We start from the raw sequence: 17147 nt of genomic DNA, 5'->3' as shown, positions 1-17147 counted from the left end.
ACAGTATAGCAGATGGGCTTCATCCAGATAGAACTGGTGGACAGCTGGGGGCGAGGTCCACGACCAAGAGCACAGATGATAACAGTGTTAACATTTAACTGTTAATCACAAAATGAGACTTAATTTCTATCGTTTTTAACCACAATCAACGGGTTCTTCTGAACATGGCTTTTCTTGTCTACTTCTTAATGCTGGACACTTGGCAGCTTCCTCTTCGTAGTTAAGCCACATTTGGTTTGAGGCAGGAAGCAGCTAAGACCCTCAGTGAAGATGATTGTCAATAAGTCTGGACCTAATTTGAACTTGAAGTGTTGCCATTTGGAGTTGAAGTTCCAGGTGGAACAGAGCTTTTGCTCAAGTATGAGCTCCCAATTACTGTGCTGATTGTTTTTTTTCTCAAATCAGTAAGGGATAAACAAAATTTATTCTCAAATCAGTAAGGGATAAACAAAATTTATTCTCAAATCAGTAAGGGATAAACAAAATTCATTAACTTGTTTTTTTATGTTGTCTTTCTTTAGACATTTGCACATTTTAACTCTAGTTATAAACTATTTTAGACTAGCCAGTCCCCCACTCCTACTTATGTTTTCAAAGTTAAATTGAAACTGTCAGTAAAAGAATGGAAACTATTGATTCATGTTAGTAACAAGCGTTGAGTTAATGTATGAAATTTACTCCAGTTCATAGGAGGGTATCAGGTTTCTGGACGTAAAGGAAATCCTGTGGTCCCCAAACCAGATACTATGAACAGTCTTAAACACTCTTCAGTTTAAACATTTAAACCCTGTACTTCACCATCTGCTTCTTGACTGATGAATTATCTGTTTTGGGAAACAAGGACTTTGCAAGGAAGTTCCAAAAGAGGCTGTGGATTGGTCTGAGTGACAGACAAAGTGAAGGTCACTGGATTTGGCAAGATGGAACTTCATTAGGAGAAAGGTTCCCATTTGTTATTGCATTAAAATGATCAAAATATAATACTAATGTGTTTTTAAAAACTAAACTTTTAATTGATTTTCCACAACATTTTTAAAATAAATACTTTGCTTGTGTGTTTCAGCTTTTGGCAGCCCGGAGAACCCAACAGTTATTCAGGCAGAGATGAAGACTGTGTAGAAATAAGGAATTTTAACGATGAAAACAACTGGAATGACCTCGTCTGCACGGATCCAACCTTCTGGATATGTGAAAAGAAAACTGGTGTTTAAACAAAATGCTGCTGTGTGTTAAACATAGGAGTAAAAAATGTTAAACACCTTTTACTGAAATGCTGCAATTTTACCTTAGCTTTGAATGAAATATGCCAGTGTACATAGATTAGCAAATTTATATCCAGAAATTGATAAGCTTTTGTAAAACATAAAAACAAAAAAGTTAAGTTTAAAAAAAAAACCTCTGATTTTCTGGTTCCTGCTAAACATGTACCTTTTCAGCCTTATAAAGTATCAAGTCTAATCAAGTATCTTGGGGTCCACCTCAGCCAGGACCTCACCTGGACACTTAACACCACGCAGCTGGTGAAGAAGGCTCATCAACAGCTGTACTTCCTGAGGAGGCTGAGGAAGTTCGGCATGTCGTCAAAGATCCTCAGCAACTTCTACAGCTGCGTTGTTGAGTCCATCCTAACCAGCTGCATAACGGTATGGTACGGCAGCTCGACCGTCTGGGACCGCAAACGCCTGCAGAGAGTGGTGAAGGCTGCGTCCAAGATCACCAGGACTCCTCTGTCCTCACTGCAGAGCATCTACAAGCGCATAGTCCTGAGGAGAGCTGCTTCCATCATCGGAGAACCCACCCACCCCCAACGAGGTCTGTTCACTCTCCTTCCCTCGGGCCGGAGGTACAGGAGTGTGAAATGCAGGACCAGCAGACTCAGGAACTCTTTCTTTCCCTCTGCCATCAGACTCCTTAACAGCTGACAGGAGTCTGCAAGAGCAGACTGCACCTTTGCACACCTGGATTATTTATCATATATCATTATTGGACTATTTATCATTATTACTGCACCTTGATAACAACTGCACATGAACCCCACTATCCAGTTCTGTCAGTCTCCTATTCTCTGTAAATTTGCACAACAGCTGATTTGTAAATATTTTAGTCACTTACATATGCATAGTTTATTGTTTATTTCCTATATGTGTTTTTTTTGTGTAACTATGCTCTTTAGTCATTGTCAAGTGTTTCTGAATTTTGTGCGCTTTTCCCACACTTGAAAAAGTGATGGCGATAGCATATGGTAAATGGCGTATACTTGTATAGCGCTTTCTACCCTCCTTCGAGGGCCCAAAGCACTTCACAGTCACAGACCCATTCACACACACATTCATACACTGGTGGTGGCTCCACTGCCAAACACTGGCGCCAACCTCCCACCAGAGGCACTTCGTGGTACAGTGTCTTGCCCAATGACACTTCGACACATGGGCGGGCAAGGCGTGAGTCGAACCCGCTCACTTCTGATCAGGACTCGACCGCCCTACCACTGCACCACAGCCGCAGTGGTGCAGATGATCTTCGGCACATGCTCTGCAGATGACATGACTTAACTTAAAGTCAATAGAGATAGATTCAAAGAGTTTGATAGATGACTCATGTTGTAGCGTTTACCCAAGGTCTGAGAACGGCTGATGAGCAGAGGTCTGAGAGGCAGTGGAACCAACATCCTCTTCAGAGAAGGGCCGGATCTAGCCAGCCCCTACTGGGGGGGCAAACAGAATATCGGGGGGGGGTTGGGATACAAAATGGTTCCAGTGTAAAATCCTCCCAAGCCTATAAAAAGCCCCATTTAAATAAAAATCCTGTTTTTAGAGTTTTTAACATGTCTGTCATTTTTCTTCCAAAAGAGAACAAATGTTATAAGCAATCATTTTGTTTTTGCATTTCCAAGTATTTCTCCTTTTAAATCTCAGTCAAACACACTTTTTGAATGAATGATCTTCTTTCCATCAACAGCTCTGCTGCACATGCACTAAACCCTCATCTGTTCCTAGTGTCTAGTTCAGGTTCTGGAGAAGAGAAGATGGTATCTTCACATTGACTGCAGTCAAATGAGCCGCCGTTCACATTTCTGTGGTCAAATCAGCATCACTGGATTTTTGGTGTGAGTTTCATCCAATACTTACGGTAGCAGGACTGAGAACGCTGGAAAATCTCCACCAGACTCCACGGAGCTTCTTGATGTGACCACGGAAATGTGAACGGCGGCTCATTTGACCGCAGTTGGAAAGGATTGTAAATCAATGAAAGAGCATTTTGATGTTAGCTTTCATTATTTTATCAAGAACTCTGAGAAACCAATGATTGAATGTATTGATCACAGTCAATAAACATTGGAGAATTAGCTAAAAGAGTCTTTGGTGAACTGGAAGGAGAAAGAATCAGGATTTTGGAGGAAGTTCTGTCCATGAAGATCTTCACTTCCTCGTCCAGCTGACATCCGGATCAAAAGACTGTTTGCTTATCCGTCTCTTTTTGGTCCTTTTTAGGGCATCTTATTTATTAATGTATTACTTTAAAGTCATTTTTATTCATTTGCAATAGTTTCTATTTGGTTTATTTTTTGTCTTAAAATATATATTTATGTTTTTTTGTTGCTTTTTATTTACTTATTTTAATGTTCTGTTTAGCCATTTATTATTTTGGGTTCTTTTGTATTTTTATTTTTTATTATATGTATTTTGTCACTTTATTTAAGATTAGTTTATAAATACTAAACTATTTTAACTATTAAAACATAGCAGATAATAATAAAAAAAAAAAATCTCTTTTTGTCGTCATCAATGTACCAAACCAACAAATTGCTACTGCAGAAACTCTTGATTCCTGTTTCAAAATTGCTTTAAAAAAATCCATGGATGAGAAAATCTTTAGTGATAACAGAATGTATTTTCATCAGAAGGGAATTGGTTCAAATTCAGCATTTGAAATCCTGTTGTGTAGTTTTGGTATTTTGTTGAATCGTTTCTTGTTATTTTCACTAAATTACTCAATACAAATAATATGTGTTATTGTTGCCTTTAAAAATTAACAAGAATTTCAATTTTATTTATTTATCCGGGACAGTAGACATTAAATCAACCCAGGAGCTATTTTATATCTGTTGTCCACAGACAAATGTTTAAAAATATATATTATAAACAACATAATATTAAAGTTTATACTAAGGAGGTGAGGCAAATTAAAATTCAATGGAATGTGAAAGACAACCAGGTTTTAACAACCAGAAACCTGCGCTTTGTCAACTCGTTTCTCGCTTTTTCCTCCACATTACAACAAAGAGAGCAACAGATGAGGACAAGAACGAGTTAAAATTTTGGGTAATCGAGCCATTTCAGCGACAAACGGCAGATAAAAACTTCTAAACAGTTCTGCCTTGCTCCGCTGCTGAGAACAGCGTGTCTCTGCCGCTGTTTGGACTGGATGGGTCAGACTTGCTACTGGCAGTTGGAGTGTATGAATGGGCTGCTCTTGCAGGGGAGATCCCGGTCCTTGTTCCACCTAACCTGTCCATCTGACAGGAAAATGGAGGTATTTGGGTCTTCTTGCAGAAATCCCTGAGGAAATAATGTAAACGTCAGTAAGGTTTACAGACAGGAAAGACAACATGTTCATTGCACATACATTCTTCCCATATTTACCACATCAAACTAAAAATTCTCTGAAGTTACCTTGGATGAATCGGTGAATGTAGAAGGGCTCCAGGGGTCAGGCTTTGGTCACACCTTTGGTCAGCGTAAGAATGCCCTCCTTGCAGGCCTAAATGCTACTGAGGACTTGTCCACACGTAGCCGGGTATCCGCTAAAACGAATATATTTCTATACGTTTCGGCCTATCGTCCACACGAAACCGGAGGTTTCAGTCACTGAAAACGGTGGTTTTGGAAAACTCCGGCCAAAGTGAAGATTTTGGAATACTCCGGTTTTGCGTCTGCGTGTGGACATGCATAACCAGTGATTTGCGTTTTTAAATGTCCCTTTTTGCGAAAATAAATGCATACATGTCAGTACTAGCTGCGTTTCCATTACACATTTGCGCAACTTTATCGAAATTCTTGGAATTTTGAAAAAACAACGTTTCGAAATGACCCTGTTTCCATTAAATCATCATTTTGCGATAAAGCACAAACCAACTCACGCTATAAGTCATTAAAAACACGACGATGAATGAGAACAAGTATTTTTTTATTTGAATCACTGATGTAACGTCGTTGTTTTATCTCATCATTTTCTAAGTTCATTGAAGACGTCCCTTCAAGGGTAAAGACACTTACACTGAAGTGAGAGACTGATTAATTGATTATTACTTATTGATTAGAAGTAGCAGATGATCATTAATGAGTAATATTTTCCTTCATTACGAAGGTGGTGCCCCGAGGATAATTTTATTAAATTTCAGTTTAATAAAATGTATATTTTTCAACCAACTTTGGGATTGAATACTTCATATTCACCCCCCCTTTCACGCTACAGGTGCTCAGGGTGAACCTGCTCTCGTCTGTGAAAAGTACCGGGCGCCAGTGGTGGACTTGCCAATTCTGGTGTTCTCGAGAAAATGCCAGTGGAGCTCCACGGTGCTGGGCTGTGAGCTCTTGGTGGGTAGTCTGGTGGAAATGGGTGGTTTGTCTGTCAACCACTGTTATACCTGTGTACTGTGTCATAACTTAGAATTTCCTCAAGAGGGAGCGCTGCTACTACCTCTTGGGCTTTTCCACTCATTTTACAGTGGAGCAATAAAAGGTCAAACATGACGGGGCCACTTCAACGTACCAGCAATACGCTCAAAGGATGCAACATATGATTCAACTCCATTTTCTTGAAGTGACATTTGCTCCTGTTTCTAGAAGCACATTCATGCGCAATTTTACAGGAAAAAGTAAGTAGTGGCAGTTCTCAAGACTCAATTTATTATGTTAAAAAAAAGATGTATTCTTCAAAACAGATACAAATACTTCAAATGGGAAAACTGACTTTGTATTTTGTCAACTTTTTAAATTCTTAAGTAAAGTTCCCACTGTTACTTTGAAGCTCTTCCTCCTGTCACATCACAGGGTCTCTCTGGCTGCAGTCACCCAGCTTCCCATAGCCCAGTGGAGCTCACTCCCACTCTGGCAGACAGAGAGCCATTCCGGGGTGACGAGGCTGCTAGCCGTTACAGACCTCAGCTGCAGCGGTAAAGTGTCGCTGTTTTGAAAGAAAGACCCGGACAAATGTGGATATTTTTCTTCTTTTTCTGAAGTTAAGCCTTCAGTGAGCAGCTAGAACATAAACGGCACACAATCAGCTTCTGTCTCTGAGTTTCATTTCACGGCAGGTTCGCTCTTCTGAGCTGCTCTAAAATGAGAAACTCCCTCTTGTGGTGAAACAGAAGACTACACCTTTCATGTCGAGTGGTGTTTTATTAGAAGGAGAATAACCAATTTGTCAATATTAATTTAGCTCACAAAAGGAGAGGAATATAAATGCTGGTCGCTACAATAAGTTGAATAAAGCATCAGTTCAGAGAGAAAGTTCATCCATTACTCCTTGTTTTGTCCAGACGATGAAGGAAAAATGTGTTTTAAAGAAGCCTGCGCAGTGATATCGAACGTTTGGTCTGTGTGACCGGAACTTCTTTTTTAGGTGTGCGTTATTGCTGTGCATTATCACAATTTAATGCACACCCAGCAGCCAATCAGAATCGAGTATTCACCCAGACCATGGTATACATTTCATTAACCTTCTTTTGTCATTAAAAACTTAAATAAAACACTTCTGTAAAGTAGCTTTAATAGGCAAGTAAAAAAATATTAAGTATAAACTAAAAAAAAATATCATATTTTCTTGTTATATAGGTGATAATTAGTCATGTGAGAAAGTTTAGTAACATTTTTAACCAAATGTGATTCCTGTCCTCATTTAGAATTCTTAAAAATAAATTATGACTTTGTTTTAGCATGAATTTGATGAGTGTTCATGACTAGCTCATATCATTCATTTTCATTTATTAGTTTTTTGTTTGTTTGTTTTTTTAAGACAATGTGCTTCTTTTTAAGTTCTGAAGACATCACATTTTCGGTTTTATTATCAGAGTAGTTCATTTTCTTAACCTTTTTTTCTGTCAGATAAATCAAACAGGCATATCAAAGAACAGCTCGGGTCCTAAGGAGTTAAATCCCGGCGCTAGCATGTAGCAGTTAGCAGCTGCTGTTTAGCCGTCTGTCTGCAGCACGAAGAGCTTCACATTAAAAAGAAACAAAACTCTGTTTTTTTTTTTTCTGTTGAAATGCATTCAGAGGTTGTTTTAGAGACACTTTCTGTCAGTTTAAAGCGTTTTCAAAAGAGTTATTAATCCCGGAATTCTGAATCCGTGATCGACTAGCTAGCTTTATTTAACTGTGTACATCTGTCTTCTGCCTGAACTGCTGCCGTTTTCTGCTGCATTTTTGGGCAATAACATTTTGTGATCTTTTCAAGACATGCAGACTTCTAGTGGAGTATTTATCCGGAATAATAAGATTGAATTATAAAGCGCTGATCACAATAAAAATAAATGAAATATCCGATCCTAATCGGACAACGGAGCCCGATTTCAATGAAGTCTTCAACCACGTGATCGGGCTCGATTTCCGATCACGTGATCGGATCGGGACATCCCTAGTCAATAGTCTATAGTTGGAGAGTTCTTTTGCATCCCCAGATTTAGGAATGGGCTTAACAAGTGCTTTTTTTCCTGTCATGCAGGAAATGACCAGTTCTGATGGAGACATTTATTATGTTCAGTATGTACAGTTTTTTCCAGAAAGAAGTATCTCTGATGTAAATACCTTTGGGCGAATGAGTTATTCCAAATATTTCTAGCATTTCAAACAGCAGCAGTGTCAACTTCTCTAATATCAAATTAATCATCTGTTACTGGTGTTGTGAAATTTGGATCTGACTTAACTGCTAAACCAATTCCTGAACAGATGAGGTGAAAAAAATCCTTGAACATTGCAGCAACTTGGTCGTGCTCAGAGGTCATGCAGACGTGAGCTCATACTTGAAGTCAGTTGTTTGCATTGGATTTATTAGCTTATGTAGCTGTTTCCAGATAGCTTTTCAATTTCCTCATGCCTCAGACAGAACATTTATATAGTGTTTAGATTTTGGTTTGTGCATTTCTGTAACTATTATTTTATTGTATAAAAAGCCCATCAGGGGACAAATTAGCTCCTGCTACAAGCATGATGATATGGGCATTGGACTGCTGCTTTGCTGTATTTCTATGTTTTTATATCCGTCCCTACTAAATAAATAAATACAAATACTTGGTTCCTTAAGTTTTTGTAGTTTCATTATATGGGGACGTCCACAATTTAGACTGAATCACCATGTCTATATGGCGTCTAATGTTTAGTGGGCAGTACAGACCTTGTCTTTTACATAAGTTCCATAGAAACATATCTTGATCATATCTCACTCAACATAACACCTCTTGGGGAGCAAAAACAAAAAGTGTCACCCTTAACTTCCTTTTTGTTTGTTTAAAGGGGAAGTAAACTGAAGAGAACTGTTAAAGCCATCTCAGATCTGAGTGTGAAAATGTCTCTGCAAAATACCAGCGATGTAATTCTGCAAAGAAGACATTCAGGTATGTGTGTTTAATCTGCTGTTGTATGTGCTTTATTTCCACACAAAACTGATTTATTTCATTTTGAAATACTTGAAAGATTGTAAAGACTTTTCATCAGTACGTGATTTTTTATTTATTTATTGCCAAGAGATGTTTTTAAAAATGTATTTTAAGCCTAAAGGTTCAAAACTCCTTACTACATACAAATAAGTTATTTGCAGTGTTGTCATATAAGGCGGTCTTGTTTCAGACTTTGCAGGCAAAAAATGCTGGACATTAGACATAATTTGGGGTCATTTTGGTGTTTTTTATTTGTTTCAACTGGAGACATGCAGTCAGGGGAGGCACTTAAGGCAGTTGTCCTAAAGGCCCGGTCCCGCAGGATTTGATGGGCGTATCACCGGTAAAAAAGTTGGAAAATCTGCCACACGCGCTTAGATGCAACCAACTTTATGCATGCTCGCGGAATTGCAGTGATACAGACGCTGGAGTCCATTCCTCTGCCGCTCCTCAGCCACCCCTCTGCCAGAGAACTCCCTACTCGTGTATAAGTGCGTCCTCCCTCAATAAGCCGCTAAAAAGATGATGTAGGCGGTGATGAAAGTGCAGACCGGCCGGCGAAACTGCAGTGCTGCAGCTGTGCACCAGTGCGGAATTTTGGAGTCCAAGCGCGCGTGCCTGCGTCCGCTCCACGGTCATATCTCACACTGAAACTGCTGTTGCTCCACCGTTTCACAGCCATTGCACGGCTGTACCGCTGTACCACACGTAGTCACCCGCGGTCTCAATTTTTGTGCAGTTCAAAAATTCTTTCCGCATGTGATGGCGGCCAAATTGTGTATCAAATCAGCGGCCCTATATCACCCGTTGCACCACCAGTTCGTTCCTAACAGCGTCTGTACCCCGGGGATGACATTTTTTCTGTGCTCCCGCAGTGATATGACTGTGAAAGCCAGTAGGACCGGGCCTTTGTGCTATCAATCCAATTTACATGTTTGATTTTAACCATTTCATCCTAATTGTTACTTATTTCCTATTCATTTCTGTGTTTTTGATAAAGTAACAATAGATCATTTGTCCTATTACTGTGTTTTTAGTTAGAAAATCACCAAATTCTCCCACTGTGCAAAGTTAAGATGTATAGACGTCTTTTTCATGTCGCCTTCAATGTCCTGGTGAGTCCCATGATGGTGCAGAATGTTACACCAGACGACAGGTTTATTTCTTTTTTTCAATGTCTGGCTAAAGTCGAGTATCGTAAAAAGGACGTCTTTATGAGGGCTTATTGTAGTCCAGACGTGGTTAATAAAGACGTTTATTCTGCGTCAAATTTGAACTTTTTTCAAACATTATTTTTTTTACAGCTCTTTGAACAAGTCATTTCAGAAGCTTCCTACTGTTCCAGTACATTTTCCTATAACTTCATTTGGAGTGGTAACATTAAATAAAATAATGCATTCTCATTTTCAGTAATTTATCGTATAAAATGCAAACAAATATTAAAGAAGTGACAAAAACAAATAAAAGATGGGAATAAAATACAGTTCTTGGTTTCTTCATCTTTAATCCTGAGCAGCTCTGTGTTGATGAGGAAACCATTTAATGTTAGACTGGTAAATGTGTATAAGGCCGGAAAAGCAATCTAATCTACTTTGGAGGTTTTACTTATGTCAAATATTTTTGGAATGTAGTCCCCACGATAAACAAGGGAACACTTGTGCTTGAAAAGGACATTTGAGAAGGAAGTGATTTAAAAAAAAAATCCAGTCAGAGGAAGAAACACCTCGCTTAATGGATATATTGTGCTTTTTTACAGGAAAGAAACCATACCTAGTTATTGCTGTGAGTGTTGGTCTGCTGTATGTTCTTCAGGTGGTTCTCAACATTTCACTTCGTCTCTCTCTCAGTAAGTAATTTTTGTCTCAACTTAAACACTGAAATAAACAAAAATTTCCGTTATGAAGTGTGTTTAAAAAAAAGACATATATTTTGTAGAGGAATAGGAGCCCATTAGAAATTTGCCTCTGAGTTGTGGGCAGGACTGGACTGATCGTATGAAAGTAACCCTACGCTGATATCCCAGCATGTCTTTAACTCTCTCTTTTTTTGATGACCTTTTTTGTTGAGATGCTTCCTTTTTCAGAAGAAAAGCTCCTGCCAATCCTGCAACCCCTTCCGAAATAACCCAAAAACTCCTGACTTAGTGATCATAACTGCAAGATATTTTCTGTATGTTTGTTATATTTAGACAAGTGTTAATCTTTCTGTTCTGTCAGCATGTTCTGGGGGAACTGAGAAGATTTTTAACGATGTGACCATTGAGGAGGAGTTAAAGAACTTGACCGATGAGAGGGACGAGCTCGTGCAGAAGCTTGAGCAATATGGTGAGGACAGAAATTAAATTAAAATATTTTCATGTGATTTTTTTGTGCACAACCTTCATCAAATAGATGTATACAATATATCCCAATAAGTACATATATCCTTAATAATGAAAAAATATTAACAGAAAAGTTTTTAGCATGATAAAGCACGTCTATGGCCGGAATGATAACCCCTGACCTTTAGTGTTCCAAAGGTAAAGGCAGTATAGGCAAATGCTAAGGGCTCTGAACATCCAGAGGGCGCCAGAAAGGGAGAAAGGAAAATATAAAGCTGGAAAAATACTCTAATTTTTGATTGAGAAAGATAAATTTAACTGGTGATCTCAACCCACTCTCAGTAAAATGCGTACATATTCCACGACTTTGCACTCTGAAATACCGTGTATAATATATGCTAAACACGCTTTTTGCGTGTATATGATACAACATGGTAGAGAATGGGTTGCGCCGGCGTACAATATACACGACTTTTAGGTTTCGTTTTGATCACGTGGTCAGAAATCCTCCGGCTCTTTTCTGAATGACGTCGTTCCTGGTTAAGGTTAGGATTACGGTTATGGTTAGGGTTAGAAAAGCAAATTGTTCGTTTGTGGGGCTGTCTGTGATGCTCACGGCTCCACCAGGGGACGTGTCAAATGTGGAAAACACATTTTAACACGTTTAGGATCGCGCGTATTATGTGCACGCAAAAACCGGTTTTGGCGTATATTATACACGATATTTCCCAAACCGTGGCATATTACTGAGACTGGGCTGGGTGATCTAGTCTTTTTCTTCCTGTCTCTAAACATTTTAACACCTCTATAAAGAATCATCATGCTTACTGGCTCACGCTGTGCAGTAGTGCAGTGGTTAGAGCTCCCTCCAACTTGTACGAAGTTCGGCTGTTCAAGACTTTTTGGGTGCTGTTGTTTCAAACAATAATCATAAACGGTTATTATTTTAAGTTTTTTATTTTATTTTACTGAACGTTGATTGAAGTTTATAATTTAAAATGCCCTTCACTTGCACTTGGGCTTTTGTTAGGCATTTTATGTTACAGCCTTTTATTGTTAAGAAAGTTTATCTCAATATAATGTTACAAAATAAAGTATTTCTGATTAAACCCTGTTAATTTTTCCATTCTTGTTTTTAAAATTAATGTAGAACTGCTAAATTCCACTAAGCACACATTTTTTTCCTAAAACAAAAGGCCACATATTAATTTGCGAAAAATCACGAGTCAACTATGGACAATGCGATTAATCGTGATTAAAAGTTTTAATCGCCTGACAGCTGTAATTTATTCTGATAACACGTGTGGTGTATGAAAACGTTTGCTACAATCAGATGAAGTTTTTCAGGGCCATGTGGACAAAAAGTGTTTGGTAACATTTACCTGACTTTATTCTTTTGCAGATATGCAACTTACAGGTTTAAGACGTGAAAAAGATGAACTGCAGACCAAACTGAATCACTTTGGTGAGTTACAGCAGAGCTCCATGTTTAGATTAAGTGTTTTTGTTTTGAGAAAGATTAGAGTTACCATCATTTTTGTTCAGGACTTTATTTTATATATTTTTTTAAAAATGTATTGAACCAAGAGTTTAGCAGTAAAGTCTGATTCTGTTTTTTATTTTATACTTTTAGGCAGGGATTTTTTTTTTTTTTAATTGACAAAATAGTTCTGTCCTCATGTGCAGAAACTCTGCTTAGTTGAACTAATGACTTTGATTGTGTCAACAGATCACTATCTAAAACAAAATTGGATCCATTTTAGTGGAAGCTTTTATTATATTTCTACAACCGAGAAATCCTGGCAAAGCAGCCGAGATGACTGTTTGGGAAGAGGTGCAGATTTGATCACCATTGACAGCAGAGAGGAAAATGCAAGTGCACACGGTTTTATTAATGTTAGGGTATTGTCCAAGTCCTGAATTAGAGCAAACATCTTAGACTTATTTTTTTTTACAAACTGTGCAAATCCATTCCAAAAGTAATTGAAATATTATGGAAATATAATTTCCATTATTCCATTTAAAAAAAAAGCTTTTTTCATAGAATGAATTTAGGATCCATTGTCAAATTGATTTTAAATATTTATTTTTACAAAAATGTGGCTTTCAGCTTATAAAACTCACAAAAACAAGATTCAGAAAAGAATACTGTCGAGAAAACTATTTACTTCTCAGTTTTTCCAAAAAGATAAAGAAAGAAATTGTGATCATATGAAATCAAAATAAAGTATTTTCAAATTTATCTGTCCGTCTTCAATACTTGGTTGGGAATTGATTTGCCCAAACGGCCTGGATGTGCCGTGGCTTTGATGCAATCACCTTGTGGCGTTGCATGGGAGTTATAGAAGCCCAGATTTTCTTTTACAGTTCTTTTCTAATCTGATCTTCGATCTGATCAAAGACATTTTGGAACTAATGATGGTCTAGTTGTCAAGTCTGAAGTTTTCCCCATACTTAAGTGAACTGAGACAGTTACATTGAACCAATTTCATGACATCTGCTGAATCTGTGCAGGTGCTTTAAGTTTAGTAGATGGTCAGTCGGTGAAACAAGATTCATGTCCTGCAAAATGTGGATGGATTTCTCCACATTATTCTATTTATTTATTTAATTTTTCCGTGGGTGTCAAATAAATACTTGAAATTAATGAAAAAGTGGAGCCATAATTTATATTGTATGAATTCTTTTTTTTTTAATGGAATTATGGAAATTAATATTCCTTTCCATGACATTCTTTTTTTGGAAAGCATCTGTATGTGTGTTCTCTGGCTTCACACTCAATGTTTTGTTACAAATACAATTTAAAGCTATAAGAAAACCACCAAAACATAAGATCACATTTGGGAAATTTTGATAGGACATTAAGTCCTTTTTTGTTGCATCTATGAGGAAACATTTTAATACCGAGATACTTGATCTCATAGTTTATTGATAAACTCAGCAGACTCACATTATATAGATTTGTACTCTAAGGAGTTCGATTTAAACTCTGTACCTTACCATTATGGGCTAAAAATGGGGACTTTAATATTCAAAAGTGCAACGGAATGGATTCGCAACCACAACGTAAGATTCGCAACCGCAATTGGATGTTCACACATAAATCAAGATTCAGCATACCACAAAATAAATCCTGCATCCTGTATCAAAAGATTTGACTTTGTTTTTCGAGCATTTACTTTGCGGTTGTGAATCAAGATCCTGCATGTGAATTCCTGAAGATGCGCTTACGCACTCTTGCAGCTGCAGTAGCGAATTGTGTCCCTGTCTTTAGACGTCTTTCTGATTGGATGACCACAAACCTAACGGTCCAATCAAAGACCAGATCGCTTCCCGCCGTCCATCCCTCCCGCAGTCTTAAGGTGGAATTGAACAATAATATATTGTAATATTTGTGAGGGTCCAACCAGGACAGGAAATATACCTGTCAGTCAAGCCGCAAGAACCACAAGAGGATGTATATCATAAAATAAACTTTATTAATACAATTAAATAGAAACCCTATTAAGGCCGTGGCCAAGGAAACCTGCAGGACATAAAGATTCCAGAGGTGAACGAACAAACACACCCAGCTGACGTAGCTACACGTCAGCTGGCAAAACACCCTCTATCGGAGGCACAGCAGCACCACACCCTCTGTTGGAGGCACAGCAAACAGCATGCAGAAGAGGAATCTAAAAGTACCTGCCGGCCCTCCCACACCCACGGATGCCCTCCCAATAAAACCCTTATCAAAAAGAGGATACAGTCGTAAAATGTCTATGATATAAAGTGTGACTTAGCTCGCGCAACTGGCGCTCCCCGGGGTGTAGCTTCGCCGGGCGGCGGAATGATTCACAGTTGTGCGTCTGGGCGGCGTCCACAGGCAGCGGCGTGAGAAGAGCAGCGGCAACCAGCCCACTCCTACTCCCAGCCCTGCTCTTGCTACAGGAGGCGACCAGCCTCCCCTCCTCACGCAGGAACGGCTCCTCCTCTCTGACTATCTTCACCGCCGGCAGCCCTACCTGGCAGTGAGCGGCACCCTCCCCCCGAAGGATTGAGCGGCTGGCTGCTCTGGCGAATGCTCTCCCAGCAGCATGCTGCTGCCTCTCCTTTATCAGTTCCAATCAAGTTGTGATGACCACCACCTGTGCTGCTCTCCCCGGCCGCCTATTCAGAGCAGGACGGCGAGCCCACATCACAATATATTACTGCATTGGAAATCACGTGACATACGGCGTGACAGACGTGCGGCTTGAGTAATGAATGGCGAAGGTCCAAAGAAGTTCCAAAATAAGCACAAAAGGAGACGCAGTGTTTTGCAATCGACTTCAAAAACCTTTTGACAGCACTAACGCCCGAGTCACACCGGACGCGATAGCGACGCGGAATGGAGTGCGCTTCCATTCGGCGCCCATGTTAACCTATGGCGTCGGTCACACCAGGCGCGGAGCGTCACGGAGTGACGCGGAGGGTCCGCGCGGTGCAGCGCAACGTTTCGGCGCCTGGCCTATTTTGTGCGCGAGCCGCGAGCGCTCCGCGTCAATGCTGGCAGGAAGTTGCATCAAAATACATGAGAAAATCCGGTTTATTTTCAAAATAGAACCAATTTTTCACAATAAAACGCTGCGATTGACAAATGTGATCATGTTTTTGTGTCTAAACAGACTGTAGAGATGAAAATATGCATACAATCAAAACACACAGACACGCGTGCGCGAGAGCCCCCACCCCCCGGACACCACAGATCTCCGGAGCGGGTGTGCTGGTCTGCAGGGTTCTGGGAGGAAAAAAAGCAGGGCAGACGGGGAACACTGGAGCAGGGCATGGGGCTGCGTTTGAACGAGAGAGAGGCAGAGGAGCGGTTCTTCTTGGAAGAAACATCAGGTAATATTTTTAGTTTATTAATTTACCGACGGAAACACCTGGGAGCGCGTGCGTGCACACAGACACACAACAAAACAGACAGACACGCACACGCGCGCACAAACAGATCAATGAAGTGGGCCGACTGCAGAGTTGGGGGGCGGGGTCTGTGTCAACAGGGGCAGAGACCATCTCCTTTTAGCAGAAACACGGGGTGATGTCTTGGTTATTGACCATGATGGCAAAAAAAGCAATAGCTCTAGCAGAAGCGCCTGTCGACCGTCGCGGAAAAAAATCGTGTCTGGTGTGACCAATAGAGCGTCGCGAAGCAGGGCGCACTCTGCTCCGCGTCTGGTGTGACTCCGGCGTAAGAAAATTATGTGCGAACTCACTTACACTTCTCACAAAAAAAAAAGAAAGTGCGACCGACAACCAGATTTAGGCTCTTAAAAAGTAGCTAGCCGCGAGCTAGAAAAACAATGCATCAACATGCATCTGGACTGCACATTGTACGTGCTTCCAACGTGAATCGATCTGGTCCTTGATTGGACCGTTAGGTTTGTGGTCATCCAATCAGAAAGACGTCTGAAGACAGGGACACAATTCGCTACCGCAAACGGTCAATCTATCACCAATCCTCATATTCCAAATTCATTTCTAAGAGCTTCCATAGTAAAAGAATTGTTTTTAAATCCATCCATGATAAAGGTAATTTCGCAGTATTACGCCATAGAACAAGTAGTTAAATTAAGATCAAATTTTATAAAACTCCCAATTGCTCCAAAATTAAAAGAGATGAATTTTAAAATTCTAAATTCTGTGTATCCTTGTAAAGAGTTGTTAAGGTTACGATTTGGGTTTCAAGAGAATTCATGTGCTTTTTGTGAGGAGGAAATTCAAACCATTGATCATTTGTTTTTTGAGTGCAAATATGTTAGTTGTTTTTGGGAAGAATTTTTTTTTTTTGGTGTTCATCTAAGTTTGAAGTTTTAGTTAATTTACAAAAGCATGTCATACTTTATGGTGTAGTCTCTGATGATAGACAGTTTGATTTAGTGTTCAATGTTTTGCTAATTTATGGGAAGTTTTATATTCATAAAAGCAAATCTCTTAAGATCAAACCACTATTCAATGTATTCCATAAAGAATTTTGTCTATATTTCAAATCTTTGAAGTACCTGAAAAGTAAAAAAGCAAGGACACTTTACACTTTCATTGAAAACAATAATCTGAATGTAAACCCCTAGTGTTATTTCATTTGATTACGATTCTGTATATCTATTTTTTTTTTTTAATTTATTTACCTATTTTTTGTCTGTCCTTTTT

The 17147-nt window shown here is 39.3% G+C and overlaps 1 protein-coding gene across 2 annotated transcripts in view; it reads left to right on the top strand.

Moving 5' to 3' along the window:
- The window catches only part of LOC118599646 (C-type lectin domain family 12 member B-like), a 20354-nt gene extending 7179 nt beyond the window's left edge, over positions 1 to 13175 (top strand). Inside the window, exons 1-5 of one of the 2 annotated variants that reach the window (XM_036215266.1) lie at positions 8467 to 8614; positions 10413 to 10502; positions 10873 to 10980; positions 12379 to 12441; positions 12706 to 13175. In XM_036215266.1, the coding sequence (XP_036071159.1) occupies positions 8566 to 8614; positions 10413 to 10502; positions 10873 to 10980; positions 12379 to 12441; positions 12706 to 12896 (501 nt within the window). In that variant the 5' untranslated portion in view covers positions 8467 to 8565 and the 3' untranslated portion in view covers positions 12897 to 13175. Of the gene's footprint in view, positions 1 to 8466; positions 8615 to 10412; positions 10503 to 10872; positions 10981 to 12378; positions 12442 to 12705 lie in introns of those variants that run through there. The other variant, XM_036215267.1, reaches the window with a different exon arrangement.
- Positions 13176 to 17147: the final 3972 nt, after the last annotated feature.

Source organism: Oryzias melastigma, linkage group LG14, assembly GCF_002922805.2.
Source record: "Oryzias melastigma strain HK-1 linkage group LG14, ASM292280v2, whole genome shotgun sequence".
Lineage (NCBI taxonomy): Eukaryota > Metazoa > Chordata > Actinopteri > Beloniformes > Adrianichthyidae > Oryzias > Oryzias melastigma.
Note: the sequence above shows the minus strand (reverse complement) of the source record. Positions and strands in the feature narration are given on the sequence as shown.